Source organism: Crocodylus siamensis, chromosome 1 (assembly GCF_052110815.1).
Source record: "Crocodylus siamensis isolate JL-2025a chromosome 1, ASM5211081v1, whole genome shotgun sequence".
In the NCBI taxonomy this organism is placed as follows: Eukaryota; Metazoa; Chordata; order Crocodylia; family Crocodylidae; genus Crocodylus; species Crocodylus siamensis.
This window is the reverse complement of record NC_143395.1, coordinates 174,808,937-174,825,641: the sequence shown is the minus strand read 5'-3', so window position 1 is coordinate 174,825,641 and position 16,705 is coordinate 174,808,937. Positions and strand designations below refer to the sequence as shown.

The following is a 16,705-nucleotide window of genomic DNA, read 5'->3' as shown; positions in this document are numbered from 1 at the left end:
GGGAGGGGGGGTAGCAGGTGTGGCTTACTCCCAGGTGGAAGGGGGCAAGCGGCAGTAGGGCATAGCCCCTGCTCCCAGCGCTGCCACGCCCACATCAGCACTGGGAGTGGGGGTTCTGTTCTGTTGCTGCTTCCAAGCTGGCACAGCATGCAAGTGTGGCAGTGCTGGGAGTGGGGGTTGTGCCCTGCTGCTGCTTGCCCCCTTCTGCCCAGAGCAAGCCGTGCCTGTATCCCGCACCCCCTTGCCCCCGGCTGGGTAGTTTTGTCCCAGCCCCAATCCCTCCCTCACCCCTTCCCTTCCACCTCCCCCAACCCCAACAGACTTACCAGCTGGAGGCATATGTGTCAACTGCCTGTCACATATGTGTGTTAAGAAACAGGGGGTGAAAACTGCAGGGATGGTAGCTCTTGCTGATGCTACAAAGCCTGCCAAGTTTCAAGGAGATAGGTGCAGGGTTTTGTGGGAAACTGCACCTCAAACTGCTGACGAGCAAAACTCTTGACACGGGTGACACTGTGTGTTAAGGCGCAGCAGGATGAAAGCTTCAGAAGAAGCTAACCCTTGCTGAGGCCATGAAGCCTTGCTAGCTGTCAAGGAGATAGGTGTAGGGACCCTGTACCTCCAACTGCTGACAGGCAAAACTCATGTCATAGGTGATTGTGCAACCAAGTGTCTCTGTCTTGGATCAGAAGCAGTTCTGGGCTCTGTATTGATTCTTTCCTCTCCTTGGTCTGTGGTTTTCTAGGTGTTAATCCTTGCTCGTTAACTCATCTAGTAGCTAGCTACTGTGTATTGAGCTGGTCCCTGAGTGAATCATGATTGATTGGTAACACAGTAACATAGCAGCTAGGCCTGCAGTAGTTCCCTTCCTCCTCCCCTGTGCCCCAAAACTGACACGGTTGCACAAGCACCCATGACACAAGTTTTGCCCGTCAGCAGCTAGAGTTGCAGGGCCCCAGAACCCAGAAGCCCCTGCACTTACCTCCTTAACAGCTGGCAGGCTTTGTGGCCTCAGCAGGGGCTAGCAGGCCTGCAGCTTTCACCCTGCTGCACCTTAACACATACACTGTCACCCGTGTCACAAGCTTTGCTTGTCAGAAGCTTGAGGTGCAGTTTCCCAGAAACCCCTGTACCTATCACCTTGAAAGGTGGCACGTGTCATGCTCTCAGCAGAGGCTACCTTCTCGGCAAGTTTCATCTGAATCTGCCAAAAGACAACAAAGTTATAGTTATTTCACTGATTCCCCATTATACCCTATGGCCGAATCACAGAATCTTTTCCAAATTGATTTGGAAAGCCTAAAGCTTCCAGTGATTTGATTCAGATTCGTAGATTTGGCTTCCAGATCATCCAAATCATCTCTGAATCCAAAGCTTTTTACAGCCCTGCTGTTCAGTCTATGTCTGAATCTCCGAAGCAGCGCCGAATCTTTCAGATCTGATTTGGCCAAATCAAATCAGAACAGTGATTTGATCTCTGAATCAAATCACTGTCCTGCAAATGGGCCAAATCAGAATTGAATTCTTGCTGCTTCGCACAGTCCTATCCAAGTAGTTTGGCTTGTCCTATAGCACCTGTAGTCTCTTGCAGTTGGGATTTAGGAGACCAGCCCCAGTGTTTTGCTTGCCTCCAACCCTCAGCCCCCTGGAATTGCCTGCACTTTCTCTTGGAAAATACTGTACTTGCCAATATTTTCAAGGAGAGATTTTTTTTTCTTAATTCTTTCTTTCAAAGAAGGATGTGCATCTTATTTGGGGGCACATTTGTATGGAACGAAAATACAGTATATAATTGCTTAAATGTCTAGTATATTCCCCTCATTAATAAAGTCTGTATTTAGTTGTAAATCAGCCTGTCATACAGCTTATTAACCAATGAAACTTAATGTTTCTTTGGGAAATTAACACAAAAGCACCAGCAAAAGGCCTAGCAAATACAGAACAAGATTAACATTTATTATAGAGAAAGATCTTATATTTGTCAGTTAAAACTAGTGACTTAAATCATTCTGACATGCTATGCAGTGTTGTACAATTTTCAGTTGCTTTAGGCTTTTTATTTCTCTTGTAAATGTTTTTCATTTACTAGCAGGCTATAACTAGACCCTTTGCTCTAGTGGTAAGACTTTAGGGTAGATTAACTTCAAGTTGTTTAACAACAAAGTTCTTGGGCAGCTCTGTCACTTAAGATGAGACTCTTTAAAGCATATTTTTTATTCCTTTTATTTTGCTTATAGGTATATCCGTTTATATGGGAGAAAATTTAGTAAAGAAGATCATGTGCTTTTTATCAAGTTGTTGTATGAGTTGGTGACAATTCAAAAGCTGGAGATCAGCATGATGCAAGGATTTGCACGTCTGTTGATAAACCTTTTAAAGTAAGTACTATTCTCTACAATCCATTGAAACTCTTATTTTTAAATATTTAAAGTCCATAACTGAAATAGTTTAAACTTGTTCCACAACTTTATGATGTGGCTTGTTTTCATGCCTTTTAACTCCATTTTGAGCTTGATAGCAACAGGTAGGTGACCTGTTGCTGGGGGCACTGACACTTTTCTGTTTTCCCAGTGGCTGGACATGGGGTGGGGAAGCTTACATGTGGGGGCCACTACCCCATAATGCCACCACTTCACATCCAGCTGTGTGCCAGCCTCCTCCCTCCCCCCTGCTCTGAGTCTGGCTGCCAGGGGGTAAGCTTATTAAAAAAGGTTGAAAACCCCTGCAGTAGACTAATTATTGCTCAGTAAATGTCTTGGCATCTACACGTATTCCCCTATTAAGCTGGAGTAAACTAATTTACTCTGTAGCAGGATAGTACTTGTTAAATACAAGTACTACCTTGCTGTGGAGTGAAAAAACCTGTAAATGCTGCCACGTCTGGCTGGGGCATGAGGTTGCTTCAGTGCAGGGCTGCCTGCTGCCTAGTCCCTCGCTGAAGCACCTTTGTCCCCCAGCCAGTCCCTCCACAGCATGCTGAGCTTGGGGGAGCAGCCCCAGGCTGGCAGGTGGTTCATAGTGTGGTCTTGAACACACCTTTTAACAGCAGTAAACTCCGGAGTGTATTGCTGCTGGATGCACGTTTAAACAGCGCACTCAGGAGCATTAAACTCTGGGGCAAGAAGCCTGGAGGTTATTGCTTCACATTAATTGCACGTGTAGCCATGCCCAGTGAGTTGTATTTCTTGGCTAAACTTTCCAAAAGCTCTGTAACATGTCTTATATCTATAAGGAAGGCGTTTAAATGAATGGTTTGTAGATAAATTGGCATTGAAGTGGAATTAGAAGGAAATAGCTAAAAACAGATGTCGAAGTCAGCTTTCTGTTTTTCAGTTTCTAGGTATTCTGATGTGATTCACGCTGGCATGGATAAAGTTTAATTCTAAAGTGCACTTTATTGTCTTAAATTAGGAAAAAAGAACTTCTCTCAAGAGATGATTTGGAATTACCATGGAGACCACTTTATGAAATGTTGGAGAGGATACTGTATTCCAAAACTGAACACCTGGGATTAAATTGGTTTCCTAAGTAAGGTTCACTGTATTTTGAAGCATTTATTTTGGCTTTGTAGTCTTTAGAATTTTGTCAAGTGAGGTTTCAAATTTTGTTTGTTATGTTTTAGAAGTAGATGTATAGTAAATGAGCAAATATTTTGGTGTTTGGCAGTTAAGTTAAAAAAAAAAAATGTTGGATAATCATATACATTCCTCTGTCAGTTAGTAGTTTTTTTCCATGTGTCTTTGTTTTTCATATACTTTTTCAAGTTTTTCTAAGTACATCACAGGATGAGTCTTCCACCATTTCTATTAGGAAACTAAACTGTTAGATCTGATGCTATAGTCAAAATTATAACATCCTCTTAATTCCACAGTGAGATTTAGCAAAACAAATGAGTTCTTTGGTACACATATACCCAATACACATGAAAATGTAATCGCTTTATATAATAGTGGATATAGCGTATTTTCTTCCATATAACCTACATCGTTTCTTCACATATAATGCACACTCCTATTTTCCCCAGCTGGCTTTTGGCGAAAAGCCATCCCCATGTGTCCACCCTTTCCCTGCTGCCAAATTTCCAGATCCTTGGGGAGTCATCCTACACCTCCCCAGCTGTGCGCTGAATTGGGCTAGGGTGTGGGGCTGATCTGTAGCTGGACCTGATGCACTGGGTCCAACCCTAGACATTAGCTCCAGAGCCACCTGGTGACTTGAACCCAGCATGCTGATACTGAGGCTTTGTGCTGGGTCAGATCTGGCATGTGACTTTAGAGCCAGTGCATGGGGTCAGACCCAGCATGCAATCCTAGACTTTGGGGGGCTGTCTGACTCAGCATGTAGGTCTGGAGCCAGCCAGGTGGTTCTGGATTTCGTGTGCTGGGTCCGACCTGACATGTGGCTCTCGGCCTGTGCTGGACTCAGACCTGGCATACTGACCTCATCCAGTATGTGGGGCTGGGAGCAGACTTGGCTCCCTAGCTGCTGCCACTCAACCATCTCAAGGATCTTTCTGTCTTCAGGCTCCCTTTCCAAATAATAGTGTGTAATATATATAGGGTATGCTATATGGAAGAAAATATGGTATGCACAAGAAAGTACTTTATGTGAAGATGATTATATATAAGAATGTAGACCTCCAGAATGCTAGTATGTAGGTAAATCTAGTTATTCAAAGTTTAATAAAATGTTTCTAAACATGCTTATTTTTAGAGGGGGCATGGAAGCAGTCTGTGACCTGCATATTGCCTTTGCATAAAGCCACTATAGAATGAGTGAAGTCTGGATATAGGACTTTGTAGGGACATTTGGTGTATGCAATACATATTGGCTATTGCCAGTCAAATTACAAAACAATCCTGATTCATAGCCCAGGAATCCTGAATTTTTACTATACAGTCTATTTATAATAAGAACCAAAAAGATTGTGAATTTATTAATGCACTACTAAAGGATTATACCAGGTAGCAAACAAAAGCCTTGTTGTCACATCTTTGTTCATGGTATCTTGGTTATCTCTTTAACTAACTGCTTTTTGTCAGGTAAAGATTCATAGCTTCGTTTGTTTAATTTTCTTAATTTCCTACTCATGTCTGCTCAGTCTGTTGGAGTCCCGTTATTGTACTGTCTGGTACCACTTATGAGTAGATAGAGCTGGTTGAATTTTTCAGGGGGTTGGGGCTGCTGTCGAGAGAGCCCCATGATTTTGTGAGAGATGCTATAAAATCAAGCTGTGAAAAGTCATTGAATAGCATAGTTACTATGTTTTACCTTCTCCCATTCTACCTTTCAAAAATTCTCCAGCTCTGGAAAGTTAAAAGAAAAAGTGAAGAAATTGAGAGATTCATTTACTGTATGTAGTGGCAAAATAGAAAAAGTGGAAGTGAGGGGGAAGCAAAACTCAAATTTTTCAATTTTATTTAAAACCTTCATGCTTTCAAGAATCAAAACAATGAGTACTTCTGTTTGAATTGAACCTTTGTCTTGAGAATTTGAGTGGAAATATTGTATTTAACATTTTTGGAGGAAAAACAGGTTTTCAGACCAGCCACACTTAAAAGTGATGCACACTTGTTTAATTTCTTTAGTAAAATCCTGCATCCCTGTTAAGTGTCTTGACTAGAAAACAACCAAGTTAAGGCTGTGGTTATGTTAGGAAAACCTTTGCTGCTCAGCTTTTCTTTTGATTGTGATACAATTCTGTTAAAGAATACAGTCAAATTAAAAAATCACACTTTCCTTTCGGAAACTTATATATGTGTTTATTAGTAACTGAGAGAGCAGAAGAAAACACTATTTTGCTTGGTTGCTTGCTTTATCTTACTCATGTCACATTCTTTTGAAACTGCTGTCATGTATTTTGCCCTATAGGATCTTTTTATTTAGTTTAACATTTGTCATGAAAGAAATAACGGGACACAAATTGGTGTGGTGGGCAGGAGAAATGAATTATAAGATCCAAATGGAGATGGTATAGATGAAAATATTATTTTGGATTAATTATATTTGAAGCTTTCAGGATCTTATTATGCAGTGCGATGTGTTCTCATATAGTGTTCTTTTTGCAACATTGATGCTCAAATTGAATGAGTTCCTTTTGCTGAGTGTGAAAGGATAATTATTTAAATATTGCCAGGTTAATCTTACGATGTAGTTGTTGATGTAAATGTTGTATTCCATTTCACATTTAAATCTCTCTTTTCTTGCATTCAGTTCATATCGACCAGGCTTGTCTTCACCTAAAACATTTGTGCTTAATGTTTTACATAGGTGGTAAGGACATTTTCTGTTCAGCTCTGGCCGATGTGTTATCTTCTGCATGTTTTGTTAGACTGTAACACTTGTCACGCAGGTGTAATTTTTTTTGCATAAATTAATTGTTTTGGAAAATCAATGTTAACATTACACCACTGTTTATGAGAATGTCGCACTGTATTTAAACCTTTCTAATTGTGGAACAACATACCATGTGTGAAGTGGCTGATACAATGGCTATGTGCTAATTACTTTAACCAACAAATATATTTCAAATGGTGAAATGCTAGGATAAAATCTATGTTTTCAGTAAATGGTAATTTGGATTATGGACAAAATGCATATTTATATAGTATTAGAAATGCATGTCGCTTACTTTACTACAAAATATTGAGAGCAAATAGAAGAACAAGAAACCCCTTAAGTAACAATTTCTAGTAGCAAGCTTAGTATGAAATGAGTTTTACCAGTAACTGGAGGGTTTTGACTACAGTGGATTTTTGCCAAGTGGAAACTTTTTTTTTTTAAAGCTGGCTTATGAACATGTAGAAACATAAGTAGAAAATTAGGATGATATTTAGAAAGATATTTTAGTATACAAACATTCATGATCTGGGGGCAGCAGGGCAGGCCCTACGAGGACAGGCTATGGGACATGAACCTGTTCAGCCTCCACAGGAGAAGGCTGAGGGGGGATCTAGTGGCCTGTTACAAACTAGGCGGAGGGGACCAGCAGGCACTGGGGAGTCCCTGTTCCCCTGAGCACCGCCAGGAGTGACCAGGAATAATGGTCACAAGCTGGCAGAGGGTAGATTCGGACTAGACATCAGGAGGCGCTACTTTACTGTCAGGGTGGCTAGGATCTGGAACCAACTTCCAAGGGAAGTGGTGCTGGCTCCTAGCCTGGGGGTCTTTAAGAGGAGGCTAGACTAAAATCTTGATGGGGCCGTTTGACCCCAGTACTTTTTCCTGCCAAGGCAGGGGGTCGGACTTGATGATCTGCTCAGGTCCCTTCCAACCTTATAAACTATCAAACTATTCTAAAAAAAGTATATGTTTAGTTGTAACACCCATGTACAATATTGGATTGTAAAAGTTAATTTTGGCACATTGGGTGAAATAATGCAGTTTGAAGCTGTGGCTGGTTGACCATTATTTCTGTATAAGCTTTTAGAGCAAAACATTTTATTGGATGGCTAGAATGTCATTTACTGCAGCATGATTTTTTTCATGGGTGGATCTTGTGATGCTTGTGCATTCCACTCTGTTTTTGATCTTCAGTGTTGTGTGTCAGTATTTTAGTTCTTATTGATTTGTGTATTTTAAAATATTGCACACACTCTGTATTCAGAGTGTTATTGAAGGTGTTCCAGGTTAGCTAGGACATGCCCTCTTACATATGAAGAAAATAAGCCTCATAATACTTAACTCTGTTCTTGGGCAGGTTTTTGTAACTTTTGTTTTTTTTTAAATGTAGCTGTATGACAAGACTGCTAATAAGTTAGTATGTCTGTCTGTAGTTAACCAGGAGGGCCAGGTAACTTTAAGTGAAAGAATGTTCATTGAGATTTAGAAAATTAGAGATTTTTATAAAGGTAACAGGCAGTATAAGATAGGAATCTAAACTAGTGCAAAAATGAGCAAAAGCCACTGCTTAAGAGGGTTAAGACAGTTCATTCAAATCAGTAGCAAAGACAGTAACTAATACCCCTAAGACTGAGTTTTACTTTCCAGCTGTACTACCTTGTCTTGCTTCTGACAGGTAGGTAGTTAAGCTAGAATCTCAAAATCTGTGTTCATTGACTTATAGTTAAACTGGATAATGGGCTTTCTTCACCTATCCTTTATTTTGACAAAATCATATTTGCTGTCTTTTAGTCAATTATTTTTAGTTTGCATTGTGAATCTGAAGATCTGCTTTAAATAGTATTGAAAACTAGTGGAGTGGAAAGACCAGTCTCATCTCTTGTATCAGAAACTGTCAGTTTTAACCTCCTTCCCTCCCTTCCAGTTCTCCAAATACTCCTTTGCATTTCATGTTTGAGTAGAATATGGTGACTTTTTTTATTCCACACAACTTGAAAGACCATTCATGTCAAATTTCAACAGCTTTTAGTATTACAGACTGCTGCTGACCCAGCTCTTTCTTGTCTGTCTCATGCAATGAAATGTACTAGGTTTTCCAATAATTTAATTATTCAGGAATTTTTTTTTAGCATTACTCTATTTTTCTTTTCTCCCCCTCCCCTCCAAATCTTTTGTGGCTCTGTATTACTAGTATTTGAGAACTGCACATAACTTCATTATTTGCAACAGGCGTTTGGCACTTTTGCTTGCAGTTTTACACCATTTTAGAAGGCTGACGGCTTCCCTTTAAAGAAATTTGATTTCCCCTTTTTCTTTTAATTTATTTTGTTAGCGCTGGGTAAGGACTGCAAAAAAGTCTTTTATAAAGCACTTCTTCAATTGAAGTAGTGTTGTGGGGAAGGATAAGAGAATGCTGGTTTGCAGTTAATTCTGTGGTGAAGTTGAAGGGTTGATAGATAGTTCATAGGCTTCTCTGGAGGGCAGAGTGGGGTGCCTGATCTATTCACAGTCTTTTTATGTGGAATCTATTCCCTTTGTGGGATGGCTGAAAAGTAAGGCATACTATGCACGTGGCCAGGATAGAAAATAATTTTAACTGGATTTCAACATTTGACTTGGAGAGCAGTCAGCCTTTCTTCCTTATATCCTGATGAAGGCTTCGGTTCTGTGTTGTCTCTTCTTTTGTTGCTGTGGTGAGGGATGTAGAGTGTTTCTTTTTAAGCCGTGTGTAAGCTACAGCTAAAGTAACAATGATGATCTAACTTCCGTGTAATCTTTTTCTTCAGGGAATCTGGTGAAATGTGAGCTACCATTTTGTATTCATTACAAAGTATTGCTCAGTACAAGGCTGTTTAAAATGTGAAATTGCCCTTTACAATGCCATGGGTATTTAAGATGTCATCTGCTTTTTGAACAAACTTACTATGTGTATGAGATCTGGTTTGAAGGTATTTGGTGTTGCCACGTGTGAAGTTTCACTTAAGAATTATAGTAGAACAGTTGTTAACTTCAAAGGTAAAAAGTTTTGCTACCTGTCATTAGGAGAACTTGTTCAGCAAGTTATTGTGTTAGGAAGCTGGTAAAACAACTAGTCAGTTATAGGTAATTCACTTTATTTAGTTAGGAATATATACACATTCATACAAACACCTTTCCCCATCCTCCCAGGGTTTTAGAATTAGGAGTCTAAGCTAAAATTTACTGAAATAAATTGACTTGATTTGTCTTGAAACTTTCTCTTCTATAATAAATGCCACTTTTTTCCTATTAATGTTTCGAGTTTCTACAAAAAAAAGCTATGATGATTCTGCTTGTTAATCTACAATAGAGTGCAAGATATAACGGTTTAATAATTACATTAATTTTTCACTTTTTGTTGAGATATAGTGAATATTGGAATGGAACAAGGTGTAGAATTAGGGGTTTAGTAAAGTAGCTTTAATTGTTGTGATTAGATCCATGCAGAAGAAAAGGATTAGTTACTGCATGTTCACAGATGGTGTCTAATTGCATCTATATCATCTTGGACTTAAAACAGTCATATGATGACTGTCTTAATTATATGCTGTACTTGAAATACACTAACGTAATTCTCCGATAACCTCTTTCTTTTTTGTTTCAGTTCTGTAGAAAGCGTCCTAAAAACACTTGTTAAAAGCTGCCGGCCGTAAGTATTTGAACTGCTTTCCAACTTTTATGCATATTTTAAATATTCTTTCCCCATAACACATTGGAACTAAAAAGCATAAGGTTTCGCATTTTTTTCCCCTCCTTTGCCAGCATAACCCTTAGCATTTGGAGACAGTTTTGAAAAGGAAACTATTTTTAGTAGTTTGTATTTGATAAAAGCCTTTGTTCTAATGCAGTAGTGCTCAATAGGGGTGTGCAAAATGGGCTGTATTTGATTTGGATTAGGCCTGAATCAGGGACAGTGATGCAATTTCATTGATTTGGATCACTGTCCCCGATCTTTTGATTCAGCTGAATCCAAATCTGAAGATTCAATACTGATTTGGAGAATCAGTGATTCGGCCATAGGCACAGTTTTCAGTGTGTATTTTTTGGTTTTTTTCCTACATACCTTGAGGTACCAGGTGTGATTTATGAACGCTGCAATGCTGGGGTGGATGGAGCATTCCACAGGAGCACTTCTGGTCCACTTCCGGGTGCGCTGCTGAGCATGCAGGGTGCGCTGCTGAGCACGCAGGGGGCCCCCCTGCGGCTTGGCAATTGGCTGCAGGGGGACCCCAAGTGCCTTGCACACCCAGGAGGTACCAGTCGCCAAGCCAGGAGGCACGGGGGGGCCCCCCAGCGCGGTTCTGGGCGGACCCAGAAGTATGTCTGGTCCACTTCCGAGTCTGCTGTGAAGCATGCTGGGGAGCCCCCCGCACTCATATGGGATACTCCATCTGCCCCAGTATCGCAGCATTCATGGTCCCTTGAGGTATGTAGAAAAAACATTTAAAGTTGTGTCTCCCTGAATTGTCAAATCTTTCCAAATCTCTCCAAATCAGTTTGATTCAGAGACATTAAAGGGTCTTCTGATTCAATTCGGAGATTTGGCCACCAAATCAGGCCAAATCTCCGCTGAATTGAATCGGGGACTGAAGCTTTGCACAACCCTAGTGCTCAACCTTTTTCCTGGCAGTCTCTGGTCTGGTCTGGTCTGACTGTGGGCCAGATGGAGGTTCCGATCTAGTGTCCAGGGCCAGCATGGTGGCTACTATCCAGCCACATGAAGGGGGGTAGGCAGCATCCTGAGCCCAACCCCCAAGGGAGAAATGGGGTTTCACTTAGCCCCGTGGAGAGGGAAATGTGATCTAGCTTGGGGGGGGGGGGGGGGACACACACGGTGAAGTGGTGTGGCCCAGCCTGGCCCCAACCTAGGGGAAGGGGGGGTGCAGCCTGGCCTTCTGGGGAGGAGGAGGAGGCACAGTCTGACTCTGACCGGGTGTGTGGTGTTTGGGATTTGGAAATTTGGCGGGGGAGGGGACTATTTATTATTATTTCATCATTTTAAATCAATATGAAGGTACCTTCATTAGTTTTAAAGGAATGCAACTGCATAATGGTTTTTATTATTTCCTTTTAGCCAGCATCACTAAATTTTAATTTTTCAGTTATTCCCTTTGTACCTGAGAGAGAAATGTTTGCTTCCTAGTTCTGCTGTCCTGGAAGTGGATGCTAATTTAGAGGCTAAAAGCCATGTCTCAACCTAAGGGTGAGGTTGGAAGAACTAAAAGCATGATTAGTAGTAACTTTTTGTACAAGTAATTCCATATTCTTGTGGTGCAACACACTAACTTTTTATGCGCACACAGCTCCCTAAAGAAGATAAAGAATTCTGGAGTGACTATCTTTTAGAAAAGCAGTATGCTTTATTCTAAGGAAGTGGGACCTTTTCTCTCCTTAGCTAAGGTCTCAAATGCCATTAGGAGTTAGCTTATTTACTTGAATCCAAGAGAATTTTTTTTCTTTCATGTGCCCTCTATTCAACACAGGAGAAGAAGGTGGGGAACCTCACCTTGTGTTTGAATACCGCTCGGAGCAGGTGGCTGCTCCAGCTCTACCCCACCCCTGGAATGGGAGAATGCATGGGAACTGCTGTGGCTCCAGCTCTGGCCTTCATGTGAATGGGCTGAGCCAGAGCCACTGCATAGGGTAAGCAGCAGCCAAAAGGGGCAGGAAAATGGGGAGACAATAGGCAGGGTATAAGCTGCCTGTCTCTTTTCATGTTGGTTGTTCCTCTGCCTCTGTTTCCCCATTTCAGTGGTGGTGGGGGAAGACTCTCCAAATTAGAGATGGCCCTACAGATTAAAGATGACTCTCCAAATTAGATTCCTTAATGTCCAATTTTAACAAATTTATAAAATCGAATTATTGGGAAGCTGTCTTAAATTTGAAGTAGTCTTGGATTCAGGGAAATGTGATGAATTGTCTCTCACAGTCTTTACCTCAAGACAGTTCTTCTTTATGAGGGTTTTTGAGCTTTTAGATGTAACATGAAGCAGGGGGAGTTGATTACAGGTGCAGTTTTTTTAAAAATAATCTATGGTTCTAATCTTGAATTGTCATATCCTTTAGTTTAATTCTTGTTTTTGTGAATTACTGGTTTGGTTCTGATATTGTTCTTTGTAATAAGTAATTATTGACTGTAGCATGTGAGTACATGACCTACTGTAAAATTTAATTTCATGGCAATCCTCCACCCCTCAAGAAAACACTGACTACACAGTGATTTTTCTGAGTGTGTATCATTTTAGACTTTTCTTCCTTTTTAGGTATTTTCCAGAGAATGCCACTGCAGAAATGCTAGATGAGTGGAGACCTTTAATGTGTCCATTTGATGTTACCATGCAAAAGGCCATCACCTATTTTGAACTGTTTCTACCCACTACCCTTCCTCCAAAACTTCACCATAAAGGTTTTAGGTAGGTATATCTAAATATGCAAGGGACAGGACTAGGAGGAATAATTTCAGTTTGACGGGGGAAGGTTAGGGGGATATTAGGAGAAATTTTTATTGGTGTGATGGGGTTAATTAAGCATTGGAAGGGAGTACAGAAAGAGGCTGTGGAATCTGCATACTTGGAAATTTTTTAAGAGTAGATGATACCAGGGCAGTTGAACTGGTGGGCCTATAGGCCATATGTGGCCCATAAGAGGTTAAGTTGTGGCCCCTAACTTGGTGTTCTGCCATCACTGGCTGCAGGAGTGCTGGTTGCCATCACCTGTGACTCATCTGGTACAGCCTGTGCTGCATGTAGCCTTCACTGGTGCAGCCCATGGGATATGTGGCCCTTGGAGGCTTAGAAGTTGGGAGAGGCCTGGGTTAGATGAGTGCTAGACCAAGATGGTTTAGTCAGGGATGATCCTACTTGGAGCATGGGTTTGGACTAGATGACCTCCTGAGTGAGATTACTTGCAACCCTACTTTTTGTGATTCTATTAAATATCTTAAACTTTGTCTCTTATATTGTAATACCCAACTGCATGATCAAGGGATTGCCTTTTAACTTCTTGTTTTTGAAGTCTCATATCATGCTCCTTGGAGTTGGTAGTGCCACGGGGTGAAGTGGGCCCAGACCTGGCATGGGGGTGGGGGGGAGGAGTGGGACCCTTGTGGTGGGGGGTGGGGAGGAAGAAGCAGGCCCAGGCAGTGGGGGGATGGGAGGTGTGGACTCTGGTCTGGGTCTGATGTGGGGGGGGAGGATCAGGCTCAAGAAGGGGTGGAGAAGCTGGCCTGCTGTGGTGGTAGAGGGAGCAGTGGGCCTGGCCCAATGTGGCATTGGCAAGGGGAGGGGAGGAGTGGGTTCCCCCCCTCCCCCGACCCTGAGCCTGCTCCTCCTGTCCCCCCCCACCCCCCCAACTGCCCAGTTGGCCCAGGCCTGCTGCTTTAAAGGAGAAAACCCATGGCAAACAGGAAAACCCAGATTCTTGCTAATGACTCATTACTTAAGCAATTAGCTGCTTGTTCATAGGTGTTCTCTCCTCCCAGTGCAGGGCTTCCTATGGGCTGTGTTTTGTGGCTGGGCTTGCCTACTCCCCTCAGTCGAAGGGAGCTGGGAGAGGCTCCCAGCAGCAGCTGTGTTTTCCGTTATTCATTTAACCAATATAATTACAGGAGGTTAAGTGAATATTTTTAAAAATAATATTTATATCCCTAAGATTTGCCTGTCTGAGTAGAGAAATTGGAAAAAAGCTGAAATGAACAGCTTTATTTCTTCTCTTTTAGGCTTTGGTTTGATGAATTTATAGGCCTTTGGGTTTCAGTTCAAAATCTTCCACAATGGGAAGGGGTAAGTATTTTCTTTTTCTAGGTACTGTAGAATAGCTTCATGTTTATAGCACTTCAGCATGTTTACAAAAAATAAACCCAACATATTTAATTTGGATGCAGTCAAATGCTGTTCTGTTCTTATCCTTCTCTTTTTAATGTGAAAATAGGAGATGGTAGTAATTTCATGACTCCCAACAAATTGTCACCATCTGAGTAAATAAGCCAGCAAAAAAGTGATTCTGTTTGTTTAAATCTTTATGTTCCAAACAATCAGTCAGTGTTTATGGGGATGCAAATGCTGTTTCAGTTGCTGCGAATTAGGATTAATTGGAATCCCATCAGTGTGACAATATTCCATGCTTCCATATTTTGTAGTGAATGAGAAATCAAGGAGGGGGGTGGGGTATACATACATTTTTCTTGTTTATTTCCTCACTTCCTGATTTTTCTTTAGTCGTAAGCATTTAGAAATAACATGGGAATGGAGGTTGTCAAATTTTTACATAAGACTTGTATTTAAATTGCTGAATTGTAGCATATGTGACATTTGGTTAATATACCAATGTTGAGGGGAAAAATGTATCTTGCCTCCATGGCAGCTGATGAAGGGAGTCTGATTCTTCTGTTTAAAAATCTGTGCAATAAATTATTGACATGTTTTTGGGTTTTTTTTTCTTTCCTTCCCCCTAGCATTTAGTAAATCTTTTTGCTCGCTTGGCCACTGACAACATAGGCTACATAGACTGGGATCCATATGTACCAAAGGTAAGCTTGATTATTTGTTGAAGTAATTTTTGGTTCTCCTAAAATAGATCTTTGGCAGTGTTACCAAGCTAAATATTTTCTGTAGTGTACACCTGGGCCATACTGTTACAGTATATAATCTAGGAAGAGGTTAGTATGTTGCATGAGTTAACTGGGAAGGGAATTGACATATTCCTGTAAACACTTAAGCACATGAATTCTACATGCACAGTTCCTTTTAAGAATGGGGCCTCATATGGTATCTTTTTGAAATGTGGAGCTTGTTGTGTTCTCTGAATACCTCAGATGTTTGATTTCAAGCTGTTCATGGCTTTTAAACATGTTCTATTTAATAAAAAAAATCTGGTGTTAGTTTTCTTGCCCATCTGGAGCTGTTCTTGAGATGTGTTATGCATCCCTTCAGAAATTGAGTTACTTCTGTTTCAGACCTTCCAAATCTTGAGTTAGTAAAGACACAGTGGGGTACTTGGTTTATTCTGTGTTTTTATTATAATTTGAACGCTGGAAAATCTAGGCCATTGTCTTTGCAAATCGTCCAGCTGAATAATGACACTGGGAAGGTTCAGAGTAATGCCTTCATTAAATTAACTGCATAATATAATCAAGTTGAGGAGTGAGAGGAGACCATTTCCCCAATTCTGTCTAGTTTTTGTGAAGGCTGCTGCTTGTTCATCATTTAATTCTATCTTTTCCTGAAAGAATACCCAAAGCTGTTCATTAACCATAAAGAAATAGACAACTTTTCACTGAATATTAAACTTATAGGATAATTCCCAGATAGCTACTAATGTCTTGACTTCTGCAGTATATCACTTTTAAACTACATGTTTATTAGTGAATGATTTGAGATTTATCAGTTTCTGCAATAATTGGGCTGCCTTTTTACAAGTCACTGAAATATTCTCTCTTTCTTTTTTAAGTTTAAGTCCATAATTTTCAGTTCCTGTTTTTTCAGTTATATCCTGCCTCTAGGATGCACGTTTTATTCAGAGGTGATCAGACATGCATATGTGTGTACAGTTCTCTGGTGTTCCTGCAGTGTTAAATGTTGTGATATTTCTTCTAGTGAGCAAATTCAGCATAATGTGAAAATGCCTTTCTCAAAATAACCCTTTGCTGGGAGCTGGCATTTTATTTGTTGTCTACTGCTAAGAACGGGATCTGCAGTGCCTGTAGGTTCCCCGTGACCAAAATCACATGTGCTGTTTCGTTGCACAGGTAAAATTTACTCTAGTAAATTAATTACAAAAAACAAAAACATGCAGGAATAATTGTTCTGTTCTAAAATATTGTAAAGAAACTTAGAATTAGTACATTATAATGCTCTTACTAACACTGAGTTACTCTTAAAACAGATATTTACAAGGATTCTGAGAAGTTTGAATCTTCCTGTGGGGAGCAATCAAGTTGTTGTTCCAAGATACTTAACAAATGCTTATGATATAGGACATGCAGTAATGTGGATCACAGCCATGATGGTTAGTATCCTACTTTTATAGTGTATCAAAAACTGTTACTGCAAAGCTCTAGCAGCTTTACAGCTAAAATGAATGTATAAGTGTCTTGGTATTCAGTTCCCTTGCAGAGGCTTATTTTTCTTAGGCTTTCCTTTTGTCTAATATGTATTTAAAAGTAATGTCTTCCCATTTATTTGGACCATTGAGCATGAGGTTTACTTCAGCCCTACTGCTAGTTCCAGCTGCACTGGTGATGAAAAATGGAGTGCAAGGATGAGATTTATCCATAGTGGTGTTCTCAGTCTTAGGAATGAGTGAGATTTAGATCCTCTTCTTGGGACTTTCCTACTCAAAGGTCAGA

At 40.6% G+C, this 16,705-nt stretch overlaps 1 protein-coding gene across 2 annotated transcripts in view; it reads left to right on the top strand.

The window, feature by feature from the left end:
- The window catches only part of PSME4 (proteasome activator subunit 4), a 114,988-nt gene that overhangs the window by 17,177 nt on the left and 81,106 nt on the right, over window positions 1-16,705 (top strand). The window contains exons 2-9 of one of the 2 annotated variants that reach the window (XM_090049420.1): window positions 2,238-2,378; window positions 3,412-3,528; window positions 6,214-6,273; window positions 9,965-10,009; window positions 12,624-12,773; window positions 14,078-14,141; window positions 14,813-14,887; window positions 16,243-16,365. In XM_090049420.1, the coding sequence (XP_089905546.1) occupies window positions 2,238-2,378; window positions 3,412-3,528; window positions 6,214-6,273; window positions 9,965-10,009; window positions 12,624-12,773; window positions 14,078-14,141; window positions 14,813-14,887; window positions 16,243-16,365 (775 nt within the window). The remainder of the gene's footprint in view (window positions 1-2,237; window positions 2,379-3,411; window positions 3,529-6,213; window positions 6,274-9,964; window positions 10,010-12,623; window positions 12,774-14,077; window positions 14,142-14,812; window positions 14,888-16,242; window positions 16,366-16,705) is intronic. The other variant, XM_090049430.1, reaches the window with a different exon arrangement.